This window comes from Hydractinia symbiolongicarpus, chromosome 6 (assembly GCF_029227915.1).
Source record: "Hydractinia symbiolongicarpus strain clone_291-10 chromosome 6, HSymV2.1, whole genome shotgun sequence".
Taxonomy (NCBI): domain Eukaryota; kingdom Metazoa; phylum Cnidaria; class Hydrozoa; order Anthoathecata; family Hydractiniidae; genus Hydractinia; species Hydractinia symbiolongicarpus.
The window spans coordinates 11,742,665-11,760,618 of NC_079880.1; the positions used below are offsets into that span (position 1 = coordinate 11,742,665).

General features: G+C 33.6%; 1 protein-coding gene across 1 annotated transcript; it reads right to left on the reverse strand.

Moving 5' to 3' along the window:
• Positions 1-1,818: 1,818 nt before the first annotated feature.
• LOC130647525 (uncharacterized) lies at positions 1,819-12,880 on the reverse strand. Its single transcript, XM_057453409.1, has 4 exons — positions 12,084-12,880; positions 5,017-5,211; positions 3,470-4,573; positions 1,819-2,714 (listed from the first exon to the last, which is right to left on the reverse strand). The coding sequence occupies exons 1-4, from the start codon at positions 12,178-12,180 to the stop codon at positions 1,993-1,995; spliced, it is 2,118 nt and encodes a 705-aa protein (XP_057309392.1). The 5' UTR covers positions 12,181-12,880; the 3' UTR covers positions 1,819-1,992.
• Positions 12,881-17,954: the final 5,074 nt, after the last annotated feature.

The window sequence follows — 17,954 nt, forward strand, 5'->3', positions numbered from 1 at the left end:
GTAGTTTAAATTTTTGGACCAATTTTGGCCTAAAATGATATTTCAGGTGGCAAAAAATCAAAATTTTGATGTCACTATCATGTTCAGCATATTTTTTTTGTGATCTGTGCGAAATATTGTGGAAAATAAAGTAGTTATAATTATTGAACCAATTTTGGCCTAAAATGACATTTAGGTAACAAAAAATCAGAGAAACGTGAAATCCCAGGGTCGATTTTTTCTCAAAAAATGCTCCAAAAGAAAAAACGACGGTTTTAAAGAATTTCCTACGCCTTCGGGCGCGGAAATTCAACAAAAATTGTCAAAATATTATGAAATTTCAATTAACGCAAAATCCCTAGGTCACGTAATTACAAAAGCACGTAAATAAACACGAAATGGCACGAAAGCACGTAAAAGCTACGTCACTCAAAGCACGTAGCACGAGGGCACTCGAAGCACGCAATTTAGCGGCTGTTGTTGAAAGGCAAAAATTTAGCTACTCAAGACATTCGCAAGAAAAACTGTGAAAATACGATTTATAAAATTTCTAACCTGATAGAAATGAGTTGGATAATTTCACAACCTGGGGCATGACTGAAGCAGCAAAAATAAACGTCGGTTAGAAAAGAGTTTCAAACGTTTTAGATGCGTATAATTATTTGATAAAACCGTAAAGGGCTAAAATATATTAGGGATATTTAAAGAAAAAAGAATTATCCTTTCTGTTCCTCACCACCTCTTAACTGACAATTTTCTAAGGAATTACCGTACTATCATTTCGAAAATATTTCGGCTATTTTAAGTTTGACTAAAAATGATGACAGTCACCAAATCTTAACCCTGGAACTGTATCACGAACGACGTCATCTAAACGTTTTAATTCAACGTCATCTAAACGTCATCTAAGCGTCATCTAAACGTCATCTAAACGTCATCTAAACGTCATCTAAACGTCATCTAAACGTTTTAATTCCAACAGACAGTTTACTTTTCTTGCTCATTTTCTGTATTAAAAAGTAAACAAACTCAACTTTGTTGAATTTATGTATTCTAATCATGGAAGCTTACGTTGGGTTGTTTAATATCTATAAACCTTTGTTACAACAATATCACGTTTATACTACAAACGTAGATCGTGAGAGAGAAACCGAAAATGTTTCTCTTTGCGTTTTCTTCACCAATCTAATGTACATCTTATGTTTCACTGGCTAGGGTGTGATGTTTTAAGCTAAATATTGAAATGACGGGTTAACGGCAGGTTTATTTAGACGGAAACTACGAGAAAGTTTTTTAAAAAATGCATTATGCCTAAAAGAGTGCACTGCTATAAATGCTCCACACAGACTTGTTACGATTCCATGTGCTAAGTACTTAACCCTGCATCGCTTTTGCATAATGTTAAAATTTTCACATAAAATTATTGTACAAACAGACAGAAGTACTATAGAATTTTGACTCTGCAATTTCATCCATTCCTATAACAAGTGTATGTTGTAGAAATGTCTCTGCTCAAAGTAAGCTGCTTGTCATAAGGATATTTTACTAATAATGTCATTCTTATTTTTGTTTTTGTTTGATATCGTGGTAAAGAAGTACTTTGTAGAATATTATTCCGCTCTGTTGTGAATCTCCATTGATCCTTCTTCGAATAATGACTAAATAAATGCCGAAAATTGAGCCTGCCTTATTTGGAACCAAAACAATTCTATCTAAAAAAGATTTTTGTAAATAAATTGCAAAAAAATTACTTCGAGGATGCACAATAGGTCCGGAATACAAATTTCTAATTTTATTTTCTATTTCTATATAGTAAACGACCTTATGGTTATTTTTGAATATTTTTTATGGTATTAGGAAATGTAAAAACAATATTCCTAGCAAAAAATTCCGCAGGTTATTGAAGCAGTGAATAAATCCATACATAAGGTGTTACAGAACCCAAAAAATTGACTACTATGAAAATACAAGATTGATGTTTTTTTACCTTTATTTATATATGTATTATTAACTTTAAGACGTTGTACTAACAAATGAAATGTTAACACTTGGTATTTGTATCACTTGACCATGTTCATCAACATGTACTCGAGATGATAGTGGTAACACGGAAGCTTGTGCTTGACCGTGAGTATTAGTGTATACCTGGGATGATTGAGGTAAAACTGTCACTTGTGTTTGGCTAAGTTCATTAATGTGAACTCGAGATGATGGAGATAATACCGACACTTGCGTTTGACCATGATCAACAGCATTAACTCGAGATGATGGAGATAACACTGATGCTTGCTCTTGACCATGTTCATCAACTTGCATACGGGATGATGGAGATAACAATGAAATTTGCGTCGGAACACTACTTGGATAATATACCATGTTCGTAGGTTGTTCACTTGTATCATTGACAACTTGATATTGATAGTTTTCATGGTCTTTTTTTATCGTTCTTAATCTGCGTTCTTTTGCTAGTAGGTCGGTCATACGAAAATGCAACTTTGCTTGTTGGTGATTTAGCACTTGCATTTCTTCTCTCAGTTGCATAATCTGTGTGGAATCTGATTGCTGATTGGCTAAGGTTAAATTCATGTGACATTGTCTCATTTTACGGCTGACATTTTCTCTTTCTGAATTCAAACGTTTCTTTGCTTCCTGTATCTTTTCCTTTGTCATTTTCTGCTTTTTCTTTTCTTCGGCAGCAACACGATTTTCCGGGATGGCAATGGAACGCGATTTACCTAAATTAAAGGTTACTATCATCTATTATTGCTAATCAATGGAAAGCCAATATTGAACATCCAGATCTGTATGTCTAAAGGTTATGTTTATCATTTCCTTTTTATTTTAACATTATTACAACATTTTAAAATATTGCAAAGTACCCTTAAAATTATTATGGGTAAAAAACATTGCAAGAAAAAAAATTATTTTAAAGATTTTTTAGCTTTTGTTGATTGTAGGTTCTGACGTTGCATAAATGTTGCCAGTAGTTATGTAATAAATTAGTACACCAAAGACACCCAAATGTTAAACAGTTAATTTTTTTTATACAGATTAAAAATCAATCCACAAATACGACGGTTATTTAGCGAAACGTAAGGCTTTATGAGCGTGCAAATATTTGTATCACTTGACTGCAAATATATCTTTTTTCAAATACATCTTTTAATTTTTATTCTTTTTTTTAGTTTAGTTTACAAATCGTCCTGAGAACAAAATGACGTCGTAGAAATTTGAGATATTGAAATAGAATTTCAAACGAACACTTGTTTTTTAAGCAGAGTAGGTGGATGCCTATTCAAGGGTAGACGCTATGTAAAGGGGAGCTTATAAAATTATTTTTCCTAGAGATAGGGCTTATTTCCCACCTGGGTGATAAATCAAGGAGGGGATGCTGAATCAAGAATTTACGGTACATATTTTTTTTGATGCTTTGCAGAAAGTAAACTTTGTTTCCCTCTCTGAAAGTAATTGACATATGTTGTTAACCTACCTTTGGCAAATCTGTAAGTTTTCCGAACTTCTGATTCAGCCAGTAAACGCAACTCCCTTTTATTGTGCAGTAATTTTGGATCCTTTTGAACTAACTGGTATGATGTTTCATTTACCGCAATGTGCCACTTCTTTTCACTTCGTCGAAATATTTTCGATCGCTCCCGAAGCGCTAACCGATTTGTTACACTTTCGATGCTAGGTTTGTTTTCGGATTTGATTTGTTTATCTTTTGCAACTTTATCAATTTCCGACGTTACAACTAATGTCTCATTTGGCCTGGACTTATGAATGTTTAACATAGAAAGAAATTCTTCATGATCATCACAGTTCTTGCTCATGTTTTCACAAATTCGATCCATTTCTCTGCAATCTTCTTCATCCTCGTCATCAAACATCTCCTTATCGCTCTCCTCCGAAGGCTCTCTATTAGTTTTGGAAACTGAGGAGCTATTATGTTCTTCCCTACTGCTTTCTGCTTTACTCTCCTCTGTGTTAGGAAACGTACCGTTGTCGTAAATTCTGGTGGCATTTTCAATTTTATTCTCATCTACCAAATGATGTCTTTCCTTATTTCTGTTGATGTTGTAAATATTATCATCTTCCAGTGAAGAAGGTTCTTGTTTTAAGGAAAAAGTCTTTGTAATTGCACCTGCATGACTATTTTCCTTTAGCTCATTGTTCATACTGTTTGCTTTCTCTCTGTTTATTATAGACTCATTCTCACTTGGATGTCTACGTTTGGCGCCGCAATGTGATATGTATTGTTTTCCTTGTTCACCTGGTGAACCTGGTGCATTCAATATACCCTGAGATATATTCTGCTGCTGCCTATTTATAAATTGTGGATTTCCCGGTTGTACATTGTACAACTGTTGATCCCTTATGGGATACACCGTTTGATAGTTGTATGGGCCGTAGGTAGGTATGCCTTGATTGTAATATTGTGGATTGGGTCCACTTTCAACGGGATGGTATCTAATTTGGGAAAGAACTTGTTGCTGCGGAATTACTTGTTGTTGACGAAGAACTTGTTGTTGAGGCTGGGAAGGATATACTTGTACAAAATTATATCTTGGTTGAACGATACCACCAATGCAGACATCTAAACGGTGATAAGTTAATTAGTAATACTATGCCACAAGTCATTACACTTGGTAAAAAAAATAAAAACAATGTTTTTAATGTAAAACAAAATTTCTCCGGAATTGGCGATTATCATAGAACTGTTTTGTTTTTGTTTATTTAACCAACTAGTTTGACACCTCATACTTTCAGCCTTCTTGAAATACAACTATACTACTTCGACATCTTAGACTTTTTCATCCGTAACTGAGTTAACAAAAGAAGAAGAAAATACATCGAAAGTACTATCAGTAGAATACATGGTTTTCTTGCACCATTTACTATATGTCTCAGCGATAAAAAATCTTTACAAAGCATACCATGTATTTTTTTAATTTCCTCTTCACTGCTTTAACCAGCGTTCTTAAGTTTATCCTAATTTTACGCCTTTCCAAAACACTGTAACACACAAGTAAAAGCTACCTTTTGGTTGTGCCGACTCGTTTCTTTGTGAGTTATTTACATCATTAGTGTGATGGCCAGGTTGGTTTATATTTCTCGTTAGCAGTAATTGGGACAACTTGCATCGAAATTTTACCCTCGGACCTATTGTTTTAATGAGTTCTTTGATATCACTCTTTTCCAAAAGAGTCAATGCTTTGCCGTCTATTTGATGCTCTAAACGATGAGATATTCAATACATAATGAAATTTTCAGATTATGTTTTATCATTATATTTTGAAGCCTGCGTTTTATTCAATGATTTACAAATAGTGAAAAAAACTACCCATGCTCAGATTCAATCCAAATTAAAAATGCTTATCAAACAGGTCTCGCCTGACTAAAACAGTCAGGGGATCAAATTTATTTAAAACAATGAAACAAACGAAATAATTGGATGTGAATACTGTGGGTATTTATAGTATAGATTTTAAGCTGTACTGACGATACATTGTTGGACAATGATTTGCATGAAAAGTTTACCTCAATGCTTTTACTGCATAAACCAAATAAGAAAAAGTAAAATAACGTTAAAAATGTTCTACAACAATACAATCTCAGCTGTGTCTTACTAAAGCAAGCTGTGTCACAGATTGCCAACAAGGTAGCTGTACAGCTATGGAATAGATGTAAAAAAATTTGTTTGTTTTGCATGTCAATCTGTGACTGAGCAATGGCTTATTGAAATACGCAGGCCAGCAACCAATTTCTCCTAATGAAGGATTCTGATATGTATATGAAGACAATTTCTAATCATCAACGTATCGCAAGCTAATAAAGGCCTCGCTTGCCTAGAATTTTCACTAAGACTAATTACTAATGCCATTTTTTTAATACTTTTCACAAACGCAAGTCTGAAATATAATGAAATATAAAGTTACATCGTTTTTTGAGTAAATAAGGTTCCTAGTAAAGGTTGTGGCAGTGAAAGCAAAAAATCCCTGCACAAGAGCTGGTTGTCAATAAAGTATATACAGCATTTAGAAAAAAACTTTAACGCACGGAAGATAAAAAATCGTTAAACCAACGGTTAACATTGCAGACCAGGTTGACCACTTAATTCAGTTAAGCCATGTCGCAGAACCACTATAGTGTGCTAAACACAGATGTCCTGTTGCACATCCAGTAAAAGTCTTACAGCGGTCTGTTATAGCAAAAACAGTCAGATGACATAGTTTAATATACTTAATCTGCTTCCGTATAAAGGTTGCCTAACTGATGTTAAAAAATAAGGGTCAAGCGGCCAATACAGTAAACCATATTGACCATCAGGATACAGGTACGTGTGTTACACATGTAATATGAACCCATATAACTTCAGGTCAAAGAAAATAAACAGGATGCATTCTGTTGTAAATTAATTACCTCTTCGGTTTAGCACACAAGGTTGAACATATACTGTATAACAGAACAAGTTCTATTTGAGCTTGCATTGTACTTTAAATTCATAGCATAGCTAATAGCAAATAAGCTTTTGATGTTCGTTTTACTGAGAAAAATTGAATAGGCTGGAAAAATTTTAGACCCCTCCTGTTTAGTCACCATTTTGTGTCAAGGACGTAGGAAAAAGGGATGACAGGTGGGTACATCGATTTTCCCATAGCCATCTACCTGGTTCCATAGCATGTTCTGCTTCAATAAAAAATAAAAAATGACCACGCAAGAAAGATATTTTTTTGCAACTGATACCGCCTATAATTAGCCGTATATGCAAATACCGACTTTGCCGGCACCGCATTGCCTCAGCATCATCATAACAAATATGGCAGCCTGTTACCGTAAAATTGAATGTCTTTGAAACGACAACGCAGTACTCTGAGTTTTTGGAAAAACATTGAAATGAAGTAGTCAGGCATGAATAATAAATAATACAGGGAAGGCATGAATACAGCCGATACCACAGAAGTGTGGAAATATCTAAGCAAAGAATATTTCCACCATATAATTAGCGTATAAGAGGTTAATTATACCGTACGTACCGATTAATTATCATGCATCGACTAACTATCCTATTACAGGCTAATTATCAGTTCTTCCTGACAATTAGCTTTCTTTGCCTATATAGTCTGCGTTATAACGCCTGTCAATTTTTTAGATTTTATACACAGGAGTGGGAATCCAGTCAAAATGTCATTGAAACTTGTAAAACACTATAAGATAACATAATTCATTCTGTTTCTGGTCAACAAAATCTATGCTTTGTCACTACTTTCTTATTTGTGACTAGCTGCAGGTTGGTTAATATAACACAAGAAAAGGTCATAAGAATTGCTAGTATAAAATGCACTTATACCGAACTAAATGGAAAAGTACAAAATATCTAGCTAGATGTCTGTCTATGGCTGTCTACTGACCCTGACTACGTTAGCTAGATGACCTACTGTATACATCTGTTATAGCCAAAATAATAACAATTATTTATTTAAGATTAACATTGCTAAAAAGTATGATTGTATATTTATAAGCCTATAAAAGTATAAAAGAAATAAAAAGTATATACAAGACAAAAAGATTAAAAAAAATCACACCTATTTCAATTTATTACCCCCCCCCCCCCCTCCCCACAAATTTAAATAAGAATTATATTATAAGTCGACCCCCTCCCCTTTTTATTGAGACCTTAACCACCCCCCCCCCCTCCCCCACCCCTCCATACACACACATATACAAATAAAAAAGAAGATATATTTCTCTTTACACTATGCAAACATCACAAAACACTTTAAATTATATATATGTAAAATACTTATAAGTACAATAATAAGCCTTTAAAAGAAGTTTTTCTTCTTAAAAGTTTTTTTTACATACCCTTCTCCGATTATTAACACCCGCCCCCAATCTAGATAACTTTGAGTGACATCCTACGCATTTCAATTTATTAAGACCCCCCCCCCTTATTCTAGCATTTTAAAGTAAAATACCAACCCCCCCTGCTAAATAACCCCCCCCCCCCCCAACCTCTCCACAATTATGTCCCTGAGAGTAACAACGTTCGTCTAAGTAGCTTCATTAAGGAAAAGAAAATAAGGATAAAATCAGATAGGCAATTTAGATCGGCCGCCGTATTACATATGACAAAATCTAAATCTCTACAATAGACATACTATCAAATAAGTTGAAATAATGACCAAGGAGTTATGCGAACTCCTTGGTCATTATTAATTATCGAGAATAATAAATTGATAGGTTCGCTTTTCATTTATGTCACATTGCATTTTTACATGACACAGCTATAACATTTGGGAAGCAACTGACAACGGAAACTATACACGTCGAAAGCAAAAAAACTTAATATATCTAAGTTCTAACATATTTGTACACAATATAAGCCAGACAAAGTAGCGCTTTAACACTGCTTATCACTACATGTTACACAAATGCAGACATCACATCTTGAAACATGATAGGCAAAATATAACACTCTCTGCTTTTGTAATATTTCAGACAGCTAAAGAATGTTGTGCATTCACAACATTGGGATAGGGGTGGGTAGGGCAATGAGAAAGTCGATTTCCTTTGCAATTTAAATTGTCAATTGTCGCATATTTATTTTGGCATACAAGAAAAGTTCAACCCGGGATTAAGGGACCCTAGAATAAGGAAACAAAGCAAATGTCTCGAATTTAAAATATTACAAAGACCAAATTGATGCAACATAAACAAGGCAACAAGGTTTTGTTTAGACAATCCGAGAAATTTATATAAAGGTAAAAGTAGGAAAAAGATTTTACAAATTTACTAAAGAATAAACAATGGTAGATGACAGCATGGAACGAAAGGCTTGTTAAACTTCTGAAACTAGTTTTAGAGAAGGTAAGAAACGTGATTGATATATCCATCCAAAAATACATGTATTAGTTAATCTGGATTTATTCATAAAACTCTCTGCCTTATATGCCCCAAGAAATCTTTTTGACTCTTTCAGCGCATTATTCTTTCTTTTGCTAGCCTTGTGAACTAAACTTTCTCTTAGGATAATAAAATTAAATTCGGTACCTTATTTTTACGATTTAGCGATGTCAGGAAAAATCATATTAGGTATCTTTCCTATCTTCTTGTTTATTATTGTTTGAATGTTTTGCTGTCAATTTTGAATTTCTTTCTTAATCATCTCCTTCTCTACTTCTGTCTAGCCAAAACGTGTTGGTTTTCCAATGGCAGTAAGACATCTTGAAAAATTCCCCAATGGTAAGAAAAGGCCAAGCTGAGACAACCTCTGCTTTAACCATATTAGTTTTTGACCAAAGTTGTCCAATGAATGTGGTGAAATACATTTTAAAAAAACTTTGTGCGTTTGTTTTTATTTCTTTCCTACCTATACGAAGTAGACATATTGCTCAGCATTGCTATATCCTTGTCTCACTTTACCCATACATTAGTATAGATATTATTTTTTAATTCGTGCCTCAAACAAAAATAACTTTTATTTTCTTTACTTTTTTTATCAAGTAGAATCAATCCAGATGACAATACAAACGTGGAAACACCAGGACACGTGATAAAGTTTCGCTAAGAAAATAAAAATAAATTCGCTCTCCTGGTATTGGTGATATTTCCATTAAAAAATTAGCCAGCGTCACAACCCAGACCGATATTTAAACGCCCACGCGCCAATAAACGCCTCTCCACGAATAAACGCCCAACCTAAAGGTTCGAAAATTAGTTAAAAGCCCAGGGCGTTTATTCGAGGATTTACGGTAGTTATAATCATCTAACATCTTTTACTTATTTTAGAAATCTTAAGTAGCTAATCCTTCGGTACCATTCTATTTCTTACGGTTAGTATTTCTACAAATTTCCATGTATTCGCTTACATGGAATTTCGCTTTCCAATTTGCATAGACAATTATAGACAATTAAAGGCGTCTAGACAATTAGTGGATGTTAAAGTAATTTTCAGTCACTTCTGTTATTTCAAATTATGATACCATTCTGATGCTGCAAAGAATTTTAGAGAGTTCAGTGGATGCAATAATATAGAAGTCTCTTGTTTACAGATGTTTTTTGTTGTTGCATATTTGCATCGGTATGGTACTGTATTATGTGATAGGTTGTGAGAAAAACAGCTGCAGTGGGTCTTTAAGAGCCATAATATTAAGTTGTTTTCATTTAGCATTACGAGGAGTGTCTCTTACATTTGCCAAGATTTTTCAGTCCATAATAGACATACAGAAAATTACAAAGCATTATCTTCCGTTTTTAATGTGGTGGACAAATTAATCTTGAAAATACCAGATTTTTGACGTTTGGAATATTTAATCAGATGCTTCAAAAGGTCAGCCCTTACAAGAAATTTTTAATGTGTGAATCTCTGGTTAATTATGCAATGCTACAGATTCCTATTAAACCCTATACTTCTTGCTGCTAATCATCTTTGTGTCTCAAGCAGGCTTTGGGTACTATTGTAGGTTTCCAGCTTTAATTTTCGTTAAGCAGGTGCACCAAATGAGGTTATGATTTTAATGCTAAATGGAAAAGTCGATGAGTAATTTTAACTCGGATAAATGCGTTATTGTTCTTACGAATTTACGTTTTTTTTGAATACGTTTTTTTTTGTTCATAAGTTACCTTTCCAACCGATACATTAATGAACCGTTACAACTCAGGCGTATTAATTTTGCTCTACATTTTTCTCTATAAAACGCATTAAAAATTGTTCGATTATTTGTGACTTAAAGGAGTGAAATTGAGAGTGTGAAAAAAATTGCTACCTAATTTCATTATTTTCAAAAATTGACAAAAATGTACATTAACTAGTCGTTAGCCCGTGGAAAATCCACGGGTTCGCCCGTCCTTTTTATACCGCATTGTGTGCTTCTCGCTATTGCGCAGCTAAGCTACCATTTTGCGTGACAAACAAACTTAATAAAAAAAATTAAATAAAAATAAGCCACAATTTATTGCTGACAGTTATCATTTTAGGCATGCCTTTGAATTGTAATATGACACGGAATTTCCTTCCCTGTTAAATTCACTGTTACCAATGTAGTTTATAAACAAACGTTACCCAACCGCTTTTGCTCTCATGACATGGGTTGACCCATGACAGTGGTGAACGCAATTACTGAGCATGCCCTCGCTGTGGACTGAACCACGAATTTTTTTAATTACAAAACGAGGGATACAAGAGGTGAGGGGCACTTCTTGACAAGTTTGACTATCATGGGACACTGAAGCCTGATAAAAAATGGCCCATTCCAAATAATACATCGATATCGAGGAACGGGTCCAAACTTAGATACTGAGCTTCCTACTTTCTGTTTAAATTTTGCTTCAATCGCAGAGGCTACGATTTTTTCTCAAACAACACTTATATAAATGTTTATAAAAGTGCGGGGGAGAGCAGAAGATAAGGGAAACAGTTAGTCTGGAATGTGTAATATAGAAACCTCAAAATGTGTTGTGGTAAAATTATATGCTCAAGTATTCCTTTATTATATCAATTACCAAGTTGGTACCTAGCTTTATTAAAAGCTTTGTTTATTAAAATTGTTGTGTAGGGTCTATAAATGACCTTGCTTTCTTCCAAGTTTTAAATAAAGAGTTTTAATTTACAAGGACTATTAAGTTGCTCCAGGGGGGTGAGAATTAAAATCTCCAACAAAAACAAACAGAGTCTAGTAAAAAAAATAAACATTCGTTTTGAGAAAAAAAAATGTGGAAAGGCCTTGAGGAAATCTTTGTTAAAAAAATGTAAAGAGCCCCCACTCACCCTTGGGTTTTGAAAAGGAAAAGTAATAAGGATGTTATTTTTTTACAATGTAAACCAGCCCTTCTAAGTAATACATTCTCCTGCTATCCATAGAGCTGTAGTTACACAATTACCACAAAAGAATTAAATAACTTTCCCTATGAGTATCAATTCTTTTCCTAATAAGAATAATTAAAAATAAGTCAACAGAGATTATAACCGAGTTAAGGCATTGTATACACGGCATCATTTTTTTATTCTAATACGATAAATTAAAAATGAAGGATGGGTGAGAATTTGATGTAGGCAGACAATCAATAAATATTTAATATAATACACATATAAAAAAACACAAAACCTTTAAAACTTCCAACTTCTGATTGAAAATGATTTTCTTCTAACCAGAAAGTCACATCAGCTACGCTCCACTGGAGAATATTTTTAGGCAGAGACATCAGATATCTAACTCCGAAACTACGGCGTTTTAGTTTACGTCAATTCTTTAAAATATTCCAAGAAGTTTCTATGTTAGATTTTTTCTTCCTTTTTCATGTTATCCTTTTTAAAAAAAAAACTCTTTGCAAGTCTCTTGCGGTTATCACACTGTCATGTTTTCTTACACCGCTTAAGAACAACAAAACAAAATTTATGACACTTAAGATTATATGACCCCGGGGCGATACGATCGTTTCAATTCACACTCTAATTAAATGAACTCCTGCACTGGAGCACAATGTTACGATCAGGGGGTAAAGCCATTCTGATGAATATATCGTACATTATATGCACGTTCTTTAAAAAGACCCCCATATGTTTTTACGGAAAAATAGTTTGTTTGTTTTTTTTGAAAAAAAATTACTAACCAACTCGTACTCAGGGACGCAGATTTTGAATGAGCACTACAGGCCCCTAGCATGTTTTTGCATGCTGTAGTGATACTCCTAAGTTTCATTTTCTGTATACTATCAATGACGTCGACACAAAAACAAAAAAGTAATGGGGCCAGGTTTTGGTGCTATAAAATGGCCCAAAATGGTAAGGTCGAAAGCACTGCAGAAAATTTTTGAAATGGAAAAAAGTACATCTTCCTTCTCGCTTTATGGTGATTTACTACAGCATAAAGTACGTTATTTTTGCACATTTGCAATACTGATATTTGATTTTTAAAAAAGAAAGAGGGGGTGGGTCAAATACCCCCCTGGCCTTAAAAGTGTCAACGTTCTTTAATATCTTTTAGACACGGAGTTTTAAATATTTTTCGACTATCTGAAGCCTCGTGTTCTAATATATAAATATCTGCTTTATATTACGATTGGGCCAATGTACCCAGAGTGGTAACCTTCACCTTAAAGCGATGTTGTCTGTACGCATATCGCAGTTCTAAAGACTAAGGAATCCGAAACAGTGTGATTAGATTACCAGCCTGTATTTAATAAACTTTAAATAACAACATCAATAAAGTGTATTAAAAAGAAAATTTTATTAAAAGAATGAGGAAAGCTAACAAGATTTTACTGAGAGACCTGAAAAACAATTTAGAAATTCACAAAAGAAACCCGCATTCATGAAAAGAAAAATAGTCAATATTTCCTTGGCTCTAATGTACCCCAACGTGTTGCTTTCCTTTTCCTATAATTTAACCCCCGTCTGTTTCTTGTATTGACATTACTCATATAAACTATGATTGTTTATTCACCGCATCCGTGGGGAGAAAAAACAGGGGGGAATTTTGCTAAGTGTGTAGCTGAATGATGGATAAAAAAAAACACTAACTTCACAGCACATAACTGTGCCTTAATTCTGCTTAAGATTCTCCACATTACTATGGATTTAATATTTCTTCTCATGTTAACCTTGAGAAAGTTCTTTATATAGCTTATATTGGCAATGCCCGGATAGATAGGGAAAATTATTTTTTGCTATGCGCATGCGCATGCATATTGAACACGAGTGTTGTGTTCTCGGACAAGCCTCTGTTTTCAATTGGGTGACAACGCAAACTGAATCACAGTATGATCTCAAATTTAAAGAAACATAATATGCACATCTAACAACTGATCAAAGACATGCGTAGACATTGGCAGCTGCTTCCTCTGTTGGGGAACCGATTGCGTCGCAACATCAAAATCAATTCAAGCGATAACCTTTCGAAAGGAGTTGAACAGTGTTAGTTTTGGTATAACTATGGGAAGGTTTTATCAGACGGTGGATGTTTTGAAATATAAGGACTAAGAAAAACCAGCAGTTGTTTTCCGAAGGTATAATTCACTTTAAAAAATAATTAAACTCATTAAGTTTAAAAAAGTAAGATTGACAAAAGTAAGATTGTACAACTCTTACCAAAGTGCGTCGAACAAACGCAAAGACTTTATAAATGGATCAATCAATCCTTTTAAGTGAAAAAATTGTGAAACGTAATAACGTGAGATATTGAAGGAAAACAATTTTTCGTAACGAATAGCTAAATTTCAAATTTAGACTACTGCCGCAGTATAAAAATTATGTTGGACAGGGGTATTTTGCAGTAAGAAAAACCCATCAGGTTGGCAAAAGCATGGCGTATACTTATGGGTAAACGTAGCATTATTCTGCACGTTGACATTTATCACAAAACAACAGCACATCGATACTTCAACGAATTAAAAAAATAGACAAATATTATTTGTTTGCTGATTAAAAGGCATCGAGCTTAATATAATTTTATCTTTTGAAAGTAGAGGCGAACAACAAACAAAGAAAAGATGTAATAAAGAAAACTTCAACAGCAAAGAGCGAATAAACTTGACCACCTTTAGTTCTAAGAAAATACGTAGCATATGCTAGCCTTTAACTCTTTCGCCTCAGTTTTGTGATTCTAACAATAATGCCTGCCTTAAGTTGAAACTATTTCTAGCGGATAGTATTAAATATGTTTTAAAAAAAGTTGCATTGCCCGACCTAAACAATTTATATTGGATACAGGTAGTCTTAATAGCGTGCAACTGCATCAATAAAAAACACATTGCGTCAACATGTAAATATTCAGGTTTTTAATGCTAAGAAATACCAAATCAGTTCAATAGCTGGCCAGATTTGTTAAAAGAAAAATTTGATTGAAAGTTTTATTTGATTGAATAAAGTGTAGCAAAACCACATAGCTGTATCCGCCGCACTTTGTAATCTTATCGCACTTGTAATCCCATCGCACTTTGTAATCCCATCGTACTTTGTAATCCCATCGTACTTTGTAATCCAATCGCAATTTTCAGCCCATGTTGTCGTACTTTGGAATCCCAAACATATCACACATTGTAATCTTATCGCTTGTTGCACTTTGTTATCACTTGACCTGTCGCACTTTGTAATTCTAGTTTTTTTGACAATAACTCTGGAAATTAACGTGAAAGAAAATCTACTTCCGATCATACAAGTAAGAACATCTGTGAAATCCGGAAGAAGAGGGAAACTCACCGGTAAAAGCTTTTGTTACGAAAAAAATAGGTTCTTTACTTTATAGCCAAATTTGCTATTTTCTACCCTGTTCTCGCAGTCATCCTCAATTACAAAAATATCTGGAGATAAATATTTCTAGTTTTAGGGTACAGTCTTAATCTTTTTTATTTTAAATAGTGCTTGCTTTGTTTGTTTTTTCAATATTAATATTTCCAATATTAAGTTTCCAGCAAAAATAACCATGTTGGCAAGATTTAGTCCAATTTTTATTATCACGCGCCTGCATTTTCTATATCAAATGCAGTAATTCTATCATTTTCTATGCTTCAAAAGGATAATGAATAGATAAAATTTTCAGACATTATTTATACGGGGTAGTGATGAAAAATAATATGTTTTCACTATAAACCTCCTTGTTTTTGTAGTTCTTATACATGAATTAGACGTTAGCCTGTGTAAGAACCATGGAAATTTAACTGTGGTAAATCTTTCTAGTATTAATATTTCATGCACCTTTTAAATACTTTCGTAGAACAACTTGATGATTATAGACAGTCGGCAACTGGTGTAAAATCCACAACAAACATCTCTATAGTAACAACGGTCTGTCGGCTAAAAGCTTGTCATACTAACCACGTATAAAATTTTCAAGTTAAAATAGTAAATGTGATATACTTTCGACTTTGCTGCGACAGATAAATTCCCGTGATTTTGACGTCCGACGATTAGTTAAATTATGTAGCATCTGCTCTTTCAGATGAAAATATTTCGTGCATTCTAAACATATGATCAGCCCATGTGACAACAAATACGTATATCAAAATAAACTGGACGAATTTGCCTGCTGCACATACTTCTAACATCGATATTTCGCACACGTGTTATGGAATAAGCCTTTTCATGAGCAACCGTGGTGGCGATAAAACAAAACATAAACAAGATTAATTTAGATAAAGTTTAGGACGCCAAGTTGTTTAATGGCTGTTCTGACATTAGTTATCAACAAATGTTTTTTTTTTTTTAATTCGACAATGATGGCTAGGCCTATTCGGTAAACTGTATATGATAGATATCCCGCTGGCTAGGATAAAAAGCGCTTATAGAAAAGTGTAGAAAAAATTTAAAGGAATAGTAATAATTAAGGCTAGCCAGCTATCTGACTTTAGGATGCTCTCTCAAAGTCTTCGTTCGTAGCCAAAATCTTAAATTTAGTATGTTTAAGATTTATGTATGACTAGGAAACAATATATTTATATTAGCATATAGAAAACAAATATTACAAAAAAAAAAGATTTAAGAAAAAAAAGGTCATAAGGTGATCTACAAACCTTAAACTTAACGCCAATGCACCACTTACAAACCAGAATAGCCTTCTGCAAAGTTTTCATATCCGGCCTGTAAAAGTTTAACCTGTAGAATTAACAATGCCGTGAAAAATGCAATGATTTTGATTGGTTTATACGCACGTTTAAAACTGGTTATTGCTTAATTAAGTCGAGTCAAAATTTCAAAAGTCCGTTTGTCACGCTTTTTTAAAATGTTCAATTATTATATTTTAACAGATTACATTTCAAGGTGCATGCTTATAAATATGTACTAAAAATGCTAGCGGTGTCCAATTACAATTTTTTTGTTCATTTATATTATTTTCATGAGAGATCTGAAGATAATTGTTTTCCTGAACTTAACAGTAACATTTTTAATTTTCTTGTAAGCGATTTTTGATCTAGAATAAGCCCCAATTGGAGAAGAATCAAGCAATATCGCTAACGCTAAAATCCTTTTAAATAGCAGGGTTGATATTTGAATTATGAACTACGTTGTGCGTCATTGTGTATTACACAGAGTACCAATCCTGTTATTTTTCCTTATTTTCTACTATTTTGTATTAACATCAATAGAAAAACATAGCTATCTTATCAATAAAAAAAAACAATTAAGAAAAAAAGGTCAGCAAAATTATTGGTATCTCGAACGAATTTAGTTAGTCACTGTAATATCGACTAAATCTTGCCAACATGGCTATATTTTATTTTGCTAGAAGTATTAAAGAAAAGCAAAGCAAAGGACTATTTGTAATAACAAATGGATCACAATATCGTACCGTGGACACTGCGCTAAAATTTAGTCACTCACTAACTTCCATTTAAGATAGCATCTATTCAGTCCGCGCGGTAGCTCAAAAGAAGAAATAAAAAATTTATTTACTCGGGAAACTTGAAAATAAGTTGTTCAGACGAAAAAATCACGTGGCAAGTTTCAATTAAAAAAGAGAAGAAGCCAAGTATTTGTGAAAACCAGGTCATTAGTATATAGGACGCAATGGTATTCATCGATAGCAATGAGTTGAACATTCTTGTAATGATTCTGTAGTCATGGTATTGAAGAAAATTCACTGCTGACAGCAGCTGTCAGTGCACCATATGTGAACAAGCTACGAACTTAATTATCACTGTTCGGCTTCCTTTAGTTACCACAATAGTAAAAACGATTTCAAATTAAAAAAAAAACGAATTTTTTATTTAACCAATAATTTCTACATTTGTGACATAATATCGTAAGCCAGAAACAGAGATTGCTAAAACAAAGAACGAATATCGAACTAATAATATTTTTTGAAATAGATTTTCTACATCGAATACCAGTTGCTCATCTTTAATATATAGCATTTCCTATTTTCTATTTCGTGTATTCGTAGCATGGCTATTAAATTGCGCAGAAACGGACATAGGGTTTTATTACCGCACTCGCCAGTAGTCCATGGGAAATTCCACGAGTTTGTACGTCCTTTGTGTCA